The sequence below is a fragment of the Vigna unguiculata genome, chromosome 7 (assembly GCF_004118075.2).
Source record: "Vigna unguiculata cultivar IT97K-499-35 chromosome 7, ASM411807v1, whole genome shotgun sequence".
In the NCBI taxonomy this organism is placed as follows: domain Eukaryota; kingdom Viridiplantae; phylum Streptophyta; class Magnoliopsida; order Fabales; family Fabaceae; genus Vigna; species Vigna unguiculata.
In genome coordinates this window covers 10,978,966-10,988,811 of record NC_040285.1, presented here as the reverse complement: position 1 = coordinate 10,988,811, position 9,846 = coordinate 10,978,966, and the positions used below count along the sequence as shown (strand labels likewise).

The 9,846-nt window shown below is 38.0% G+C and overlaps 1 protein-coding gene across 1 annotated transcript; it reads left to right on the top strand.

Moving 5' to 3' along the window:
• The first annotated feature begins 807 nt into the window (after window positions 1-807).
• LOC114191157 lies at window positions 808-1,236 on the top strand. The gene has a single exon (XM_028080339.1). The coding sequence runs from the start codon at window positions 808-810 to the stop codon at window positions 1,234-1,236; it is 429 nt and encodes a 142-aa protein (XP_027936140.1).
• The last annotated feature ends 8,610 nt before the right edge of the window (window positions 1,237-9,846 follow it).

The following is a 9,846-nucleotide window of genomic DNA, read 5'->3' as shown; positions in this document are numbered from 1 at the left end:
GAAAGATATGGAGCGCATCTTTGATGCCACGAGGTGCCCCGATGAGAGCAGGCTTGCTTTCATGTCTACATGCTCACAGGAGAGGCTGAGCATTGGTGGGCCAGCATGAAGCTAGTGATGGAAGAGAAGCATGAGGATGTCACATGGGAAACCTTCAAGAGGAGGTTTCTTTCAGAGTACTTCCCGGACAGCGTGAGATACGCAAAGGAGGTGGAGTTCCTCCAGCTGACATAGGGGAACAAGTCAGTAGTTGAGTACGCCGAGAGATTTAAGCATCTGGGGCGTTTCTACACCATGCCAATAGATGAGGAGTGGCGTTGCAGAAAGTTTGAGAATGGTCTCAGAGGAGACATTCGCTTGATGGTGGCCCCGCTGTCCATCAAGGACTTTGCGGCCTTGGTGGAAAAGGCCAGGGTCATGGAGCGTATGAAGGTAGAGGTGGAAGCCCAGCAACAGCCACAATAGAGAGTTAGCGGACCATCTGGGTCCAGGCCACGAGTTAAAGAGAAGAAGAAGCCTTATGCTATGCCTCATCCACAGCCACAAGGGTCTAGAGGCTTTTCTTCCCTGCCCAGCAGGATCCAGTGCCACCACTGCGGAGGACCGCACGTGAAGAGTTTCTGCCTGCAGCTATCCGGGTTCCGCAGATGCAACCATTGTGGCAGGGAGGGCCACTTTGGTAGAGATTGTCCCACTTTGAGGAGGGCAGTGGCACGACCTTCACCACAGACTCCTAGCCAAACTTCTGGTCAAACTTAGCAGAGGAGGTGAGACAGCAAGCCTCAAGCTACGGGCAGGATTTTTGCGATGACCGGGTCAAAGGCAGCTGGTGCAGGTTACCTCGTTGGTTGTTGTGTGATTTCTGGCAAAGCTTGTTGTGTTCTTTTTGATTCTAGAGCGACACACTCTTTTGTGTTAGAGTCTTGTGTGCGAGAGTTGGGTCTGCCGGTGTGTGAGCTACTGTTTGACCTCGTGGTATCTACTCCGACATCTTGGTTGGTTAGGACTTCTTCTGTGTGTGCTAGATCTCCAGTTGAGGTAGAGGGACGCGTATACAAAGTCAATCTCATATGCTTCCCTCTGCAAGGGTTAGATGTGATCTTGGGAATGGATTGGCTCTCTGCCAATCGCGTTCTCATCGATTGCCGAGAGAAGAAGTTGTTGTTCTCCAACTCAGAGGAGCCTGAGTTGTTGTCTTCCCATGGGGTTATGAAGGAAATCCGGGACGACGCATAGTGCTATATGGTCTTTGCCAGGATAGAGGTTGAGAAGGAAGAGAAAATCACCGTGATACCAGTGGTCAGGGAATTTGAGGATGTGTTCCCCGAAGAGGTACCGGGTTTGCCCCCGAGGAGAGAAGTTGAGTTCTCCATAGACTTAGTACCGGGAGCTGGCCCTGTGTCAATAGCTCCTTACCGCATGGCTCCAGCGGAGTTGGTGGAGTTGAAGAAGCAGATAGAGGGATTGCTTGAGAAACAGTTTATACGGCCGAGTGCTTCGCCGTGGGGAGCGTCTGTCTTGTTGGTAAAGAAGAAAGATGGCGACTCGAGGTTATGTGTGGATTATAGGCAGCTGAACAAGCTGACCATCAAAAACAAGTACCCCTTGCCAAGAATAGATGATTTGATGGATCAGCTACGTGGGGCGTCAGTGTTCTCCAAGATTGATCTACGATCAGGTTATCATCAGATCCTTGTGAAGGCAGAAGATGTTGAGAAGACTGCTTTCCGATCCAGATATGGGCACTACGAGTATGTTCATGCCATTCGGTGTGACTAATGCCCTGGCTTTGTTCATGGACTACATGAACCGGATCTTCCGCCCGTTTCTAGATAAGTTTGTCGTGGTCTTCATAGACGACATTCTCATCTACTCCAGGACGCATGAGGAACATGCCGAGCATCTGAGGATAGTGCTTGGTATCTTGAGGGAGAAACAGTTGTTTGCCAAGTTGTCAAAGTGCGACTTCTGGATGAGAGAGGTGCAATTCTTGGGGCACGTGATATCATCTCAGGGTATAGTAGTGGATCCAGCTAAGGTAGAGGATGTGATACAATGTAGTGTCCCAAGTCAGTGACTGAGATTCGGAGCTTCGTGGGTTTAGCTGGCTATTACAGGAGGTTTATAGAGGGATTCTCCAAGATAGTGGCACCCCTGACACAGCTGACCAGGAAGGACCAACCGTTTGCATGGACTGATAGGTGTGAGGAGAGCTTCAGGGAGCTTAAGCAGAGGTTGACGAGTGCTCCGGTGTTGGTGATCCCGGATGTGAGTAAACCCTTTGAGGTTTACTGTGATGCCTCTCATCAGGGCCTGGGGTGTGTCTTGATGCAAGAGAGGAAGGTGGTGGCTTATGCTTCAAGGCAGCTGAAGGTTCATGAGAAGAACTACTTGTATGGTGCACAGTTCCGTGTGTTTAGTGACCACAAGAGTTTGAAGTACCTCTTTGATCAGAAAGAGTTGAACATGAGACAGAGGCGGTGGAGTGAGTTTTTGAAGGACTACGACTTTGAGCTTCTCTATCACCTAGGGAAGGCGAATGTGGTGGCGGACGCACTGAGTAGGAAGACCGTGCATGTGGTACACTTGATGATCAAAGAGATGGAGTTGCTTGAGAGCTTCAGAGACATGAAACTACAGTTTGAGTTAGAGTCGGAATTCATTAGGTGTAGCACCTTGGTCATATCTAGTGACTTCCTAAGCTTAATTAAGGAGAAACAGACACAAGAGCTAGTTTGTAGAAGGTAAAAGAGCTACTTGGGTCGGATCAGGCCAAGGAGTTTGCTTTGGGTAGTGATGGTGTTCTGAGGTTCAGAGGCAGAGTTTGTGTGCCGGATGATGTTGAGGTGAGGAGATTGGTCCTTGAGGAGGGACACAAGAGTCGTCTTAGTCTGCATCCTGGCATGACTAAGATGTACCAAGACCTCAAGGAACGACTTGACTTGACTTGTCAAAAGGCGAAAGTGGAGCATCAGAAACCTAGTGGAACGCTCCAGCCCTTGGATATTCCGGTGTGGAAGTGGGATAGCATAGCTATGGATTTTGTTACCCACTTGCCTCGCACCGTGAGAAGGCATGATGCTATATGGGTGGTGGTGGATCGGCTAACGAAGAGTTCTCACTTTTTGGCAGTAAATCTCAAAATGTCTATGGCCAAGTTGGCCCAGCTCTACATCCGAGAGATAGTGAGACTTCATGGAGTGCCCAGTAGCATAGTGTCCGATAGAGACCCCCGGTTCACTTCGAGATTTTGGCAGACGCTACAAGAGGCTATGGGTAGCCGGTTGAGAATGAGTTCTGCCTATCATCCTCAAACGGATGGCTAGTCTGAGAGGGTGATTCAGTCCTTGGAGGACTTGTTGAGGACGTGTATCTTGGACCACCTTGGCAGTTGGGACGAGGTGTTACCGCTGGTGGACTTCACCTACAACAATAGTTACCAGGCAAGTATAGGGATGGCGCCTTATGAGGCTTTATATGGGAGGAGGTGTAGGACTCCCTTATGTTGGTACCAGGATGGTGAGTCGGTTTTGGTAGGACCTGAGTTGTTGTAATAGACCACAGAGAAGGTACAGTTGGTGAGGGATAGGTTGCAAGCATCTCAGAGTCGGCAGAAAGCTTATGCAAACAGGAGGAGAAGACCCCTAAAGTTTGAGGCTGGGAAGCATGTGTTTTTAAGGGTGACCCGAACCACTGGTGTGGGGAGGGCTATCTGCTCAAGGAAGTTGTCTCCTAAGTTCTTAGGTCCGTATCAGATCTTGAGGAGGATATGGCCCGTGGCTTATGAGATTGCATTGCCACCCCAGTTGGCTAATCTCCACCCAGTTTTTCATGTCTCACAACTACGAAAGTATGTTTTTGACTCATCCCATGTGTTGGAGGCGGAGGATGTGCAAGTCAGGGAGGATCTCCGGGTAGTGGTACAACCCGTGGCCATAGAGGATCACCAAGTTAAGGAGCGGAAGGGAAGAGCCACCAGACTCGTGAAGGTCATTTGGGACCGTAGGACAGGTGACTCTACCTGGGAACTCGAGGAGAAAATGAGGAGTTCATATCCACATCTTTTCTGGTAAGTCTAATTTTTCGAGGGCGAAAAATTTTTGCTGTTGAGGAGATATTGTAAACCCCTTTTTCCAGTTTATAATTCGTTGGGTCTGGCCTTTTCGTAGGCCCAGGGTCAGCCCCTCTGAAGGACCCCAATACCCTACCAGCCCCCTCACTTTCTTACTTTACCTTTGTTTCAGAAAAACAGTTTCCTCTCACCTCTCTCTACAAAAGCAGAAGCTCTGCTAGGGCATAGAGAAAACTCCATCTTTGAGCTAGTTTAGTCGTTCTTTTCTGGTAAGTTACTCCTTGGACCTGTAGTGGCCTTTTCCTTCTCCTTTTCTAGTTGGGTGCTCTGTTGCGTTTAAGATTCACTCTCTTACTCTAGTGGGTCATGGGGTTTTGTTTCAGTTCACCATCCTAGTCTGTGGAGCCGTTGTGCCTAAGTCGTGCTCTTTAAGTTGTTGTCCCTTTTCTTGCATCAAAAAGGTAAGGGAAGCTAGTTCGTAAATTTTTAGTACTTGATATATTTCTGCTCTATTTCATGATTGGGATGATTTAAAAGTGCTGTGCTTGTATGTGAATAAACTGTTTGGTGGATGTTGTTTGTTTGTGGTGTTGCATGTGTGAAACAGTGGGGGAGAACTGGTATTCTCGCCTAAATGAGCTCGCCTCGCCTAGGCGAGAATAGTAGGAAGCTCGCCCTGGTGCTGCTCGAGCATCTCGCTCAGGCGACCAAAGCTTGTTTTGAGCGACGCGTTGTCTCGCTCAGGCGAGAATGGCTCGCCCAAGCGAGTACTCGAGGAAAGCCAATGTACTCTGTTCGCATCCTCGTTTAGGCGAGGGGTTTTATTTTTTTTAGGCGAATGACGATCTCGCCCAAGCAAGGGCTCGCAGAGTGCCACTGTTCCAGGTCTCGCCTAGGCGAGAAGGCCTAGCTTAAGCGAGACAGTCGCTGTAGCTTAGGCGAGGGCTTCTAGCCCAGGCGAGAATAGTGCAGTTTTATGTTTTGGATTCTTGTTTACCTTGGGTGTGGCAATTTATCTCGAACATGCAAGATTATGGTGTGATTGCATTAGTGGTATGAGTTGTATGCACTGAAATCTGTATGCTAGCATGAGTAATATATGAGATTCTGTTTGGTTGGTTGGTTGAGAATGTGCATGAGAAATTAATGTTGAGATAACAAGTAGTGGTTATGAGATACGAAACATGAGATTGGTGTGAGATAGGCGTAATTCCATGAGTCTCATGGGAAGACTTTATGGTGGCGTGTAGTGTGTATATTAAGATATGGATTCAAGTATGGACCACATCCCGAAACTCTAAAGGGCCAGTGAGTCTCATGTAGAGCAAACTGACCCGAGTGGTGAGAGTAGCGGGAGACCCTAGTCTATGGCAGGATAATGGCCGTAGACGCTTAAAGGCTAACCTTGTGTGTGGTAGGGTGAAACCCATTGGCGATGGCTCTACAGAGCAGTAGAGGCCACCACAAGTGCAAGCGTTCAGTGAATCCGATCTTAGTATATTTATCCGGATAATTGAGTCATAGTGTCCTGCTTGTTTGCTATAACATGATTCTCTGTGTCTGCTGTGTTGCATGCTAAGGAATGTTTAATTGCTTGTCCGTTATACCATGATAAGATTTAAATTGCACTAGCTTACCCTTTCTTTTCGTGTATGCTTTGTCTTGTGTTCTTTCTCTTTTGCAATGATCACCATATGGTGGGAGCAGATGGAAATGCTTTTGGAGGTAGGCCTGATGGTGGTAGCAGTGCAGCCTAGTGGGCCCGTTGATGTGGCTTTTCGAAGGAAATTCTATGGCCCTAGTGCCGTGTCATTCCATACTCTTAGAGCTTATCTTTTGCAAAACTGTGGAAATCTTTAGATTTTGTTTTCGGTTATGGCATGGTTGTATGTCTAAGTTTACTTTCAAAGTACACTCTCGGATGACTGTAACAGTTATCTTTCCTACGTTTTATGTTCATCTGAGTGCTTCTCGTTATTATAATTTTGTGATGCTTTATTTAATAATTTAACCTATTAAAATGGGATGTCACAACTCTCATACTTGATTATGGTAAGAAGACAGTGAATTATGATCATGATAGAAACAATTATTTGAAAGTTTTTTAAATATTTTTATATATAATCTATTATTACTTAAAAGTAAATAAATGATTAATTCATTCCTGGTGGATTTTCAGATACTATCAAGATCAATATAATTGATTAAGTTTCTTGTTTAAAATAATATGCCTTTTTTGTTTTTGGGATCGAGAGGCATGATTACATATTATATATTTTTGTACGAAAAATATCTGAAATTCTTTAATCCTTTCTTTTAAAATATCCCTTAGAACATCATCAAATGAGAAAGTGTTCTTGAAATAATTATATTGTTTGAAATAATAATGAACCAATTAATCTCATATTTATCGGATACATTTTTAAATAGTTATTAAAGCTTTATAACTTAAAATTTGTTATAAAGTGTTTCAATAATTATTTTTCTTAATAGTAATTTTTGTTACAAGAAAACTTAAACCAATTCATTCTCTTTAATATTGATCAACCTTTTATTTTTACAATATATTAATTTATTTGTATTGTTTACATGATTCTTAAGTGATTCTAAACTTGAAGGGGCTAAAACTTGAGGCATTAGTATTTCCTTCCCAAAGTATAAGCATCTGGTTCCATGATGATGAGCTTCTTGTAATGTGGTATCGGGCCTGAACTATAGACAGAGGCCCAACATTTTATGTTCTTTTACTATTTATATATACACTCTTTTTTATGTTGTTCTTTATTTATTTCCTTCTTCTCAACTGGTTATCTTCTATGTATAATGTATTTTTGAGATCCAATTTTTATGATTTTACATAATATATATATATATATATATATATATATATATATATATATTAATATTACATTGTCGCTCTTTTGACATCTCTTTAAATTCTAAAATATTATATTTGTTTTCTAATAAAAGAGTTGAGTGTAATGTTGTAAAAAATATAAAGTATAATTGTAATTTGATAAGATATAAGATGATATTATTATAATTTACTCATAATAATTAGATTTAATTAAGTTTTGCATTTTTACAAATTTGAATATTAGTCACTATTAAAAATTTTATGTCCAATACTTTTACACATTTTTCATTTTTTTTTTCATTTGAGTCTCTATTATTTTATTCTGTCATCAGCTTAATGATGTTAATGCTACTTTACATTGTCTCAACATAAAAAATAAAACATAGTATACTTAAGGTTTCCAATTAAATCCCTAGCATGAAGTGGAATGTCATAACCGTTTTGATGGAACCATATTATTTCCTCCTATCTCCACATAATTAGTTTAATACTTTTTTAGTATTTAATTTTAAAAAATAAATTATGTTATCTATACATATATATAAATAAAGATGATTATATTTTTACTATCCACATTTATTTTTTAATTTTATTATTTAAATAAATATTTTTTAAATTAAAATAATTATTTTATTAATTTTACTTTCTAAATAATTTTGTTTCTTTAAATTTAACATTTTTATTTAATTATATTCTTAAAATTTAACAATTTTTTTAATTAGATAACTACCTACGCAATAATTTTTTTACAATAAAACAACAATAAAAATAATTTTAAATTGATTTTATTATTATAAAAAAAAAATGAACATTCGTGTACGTATATATGCATATATTTAATTATTATTGGTACATGTGTTTTTAATAGTTTTCATAAGTTTAATTAGAAATTTTTCGTTTTTATTTCTGTCCAAATTGATTGTGTTAACTTAAGATTATAAAATCAAACTATCATTTCACTTTACTTAATGATAAAATAAAAGATCATAGTTTTAACTTAAAAATATATAACTTTAGATACTTAATACAAATTTCTTTATTACCTTAATTAAACCTATTCAAATTTTTAAAAGATTTAAAATTAGAGGTAATGGTTAAAAGAGTTGCAAGGAAAATGGAAGAAATCCATGATTAAATTATTGATTAGCAACTATGATTGAAAGTTGTAGGAAGCTTCCTTAGAAGGAAAAGAGAGCAAGTGGTATGACAAAAAGAAATAGAAGTCAACTTTTAATGATAATGTCAAAAGAAGTGATAGAAATGTAAAAAATGAAAATCCTAAAATGAATATATGTGTAATCTAATGTATTATTGAGTGGATTCTTTTTTTCAGATTATATCATATTAAGACATTTTTTTTTATATCTTAGCTTCTTTCCATCATAGAAAGTTTATAATGTTAAATTGACTAGACAACTACTCTTTATGAGTAAGGAACATGTCCAAAAATTTCAGATAGAATCAAGGTATGTTGTAAAGGGACATGTAAAGTGAAAGCATTTAAGATAAAAAATCATTATAGAAATAAAGAACTCGATGGTTTAGACTTGATAATTATATTTAACTATAAAATCCATATAAAGAATCTAATGAACTTTTAACTCAAAACTTTAAACAATAAATTTATTTATATTTCTTTGAATTTTTAACATAAATTAATACAAATAACAATTTTTTCTTCTTTTCAATCACTTATTGGTCGATTCTCAACAAAAAGCACCCAATAACACTAGTCCAATCACCACCGATGTGTAAGAGAAGGAAGAGATGGTGAGTGGTGCATTATAAAAAGAAGTAAAATTATGTATTCGTAAAAATAAAAAGAGTAAAAATGAGAAAATATAGTGTTATATGAGTGTTAAAATTTTATTGCGTGTATAAAATATTTTTTATATAATATTTAAATTTAGATATGAAATTAAAATTTTTACGTTTTTTAAATTTTAACATATTTTAATTTCATAATTATTTTAATTTTTTATTTGTTAAATAACATATTAGCTACAAAATATTAAACAAACCTTAATTTAAAAGATTTGACACATTAAAAAAATAATACAATTAAATTAATTTTTTTTAAACTAAATTATATTAAAATTTAAAATAAAATATAATTAAGCATTCTCTTTACCTGTCACAATTAGAAAACCAACTTCATCTTTTGTTACACAAAATTCCAAAGGAAATACATAAAAGTAAACCTAACTAATGAGTGACAGCATCAAGGTTTCGAATATTTTTCATATTCCTAGCTACTGGCTAGAGTGTGCAGACCAATAAAAATGTTTTTTTACGGACCCATCACAAACTACCCAATAATAAGTGTTGAGATTGCATTTCACAAAAAATAACTACATAACAGTAATACTGTGAAACAAATAAAAAACACAAAAAACAGTGGCGCATACCTTTATGGTATGTGACCACTGTTCATATAAAACTTAATGGAAAATGGTCTATAAATACTTCTATCAAGAGAATAAAAGATGTAAATTTATAGGCTATGTGATTTGATATGGAATGTGGAGAAATTTCTACATTAATTGTTAATCGATGTGGAAAGTCTCATAAAACATTGAGTCTTCATGTATAATATAAAATTTGATGTTATATGTCTTTTCATGGCTAGAATAAATAGACATTTTCCACATTGATTTTAAGGTTTCACTAACATAGATTAATCTAAATTTAACTTAAGATTACGTAATATTCTATTAATATCTAATGGCTAAAAATTATTCCTCCCACCCATCACAAACTTATTTATTTTTATTAATTTATAAATTTACAAACTTATTAGCACAAATATTTCTTTCATAAGTGAGCTATTTTAAACTTCATATCATCGTAACTCTTCATTTTCATGCATTTCTATTATTTTCTTTTAATTAACCACAAAACAATTTAAGTGGAAGAG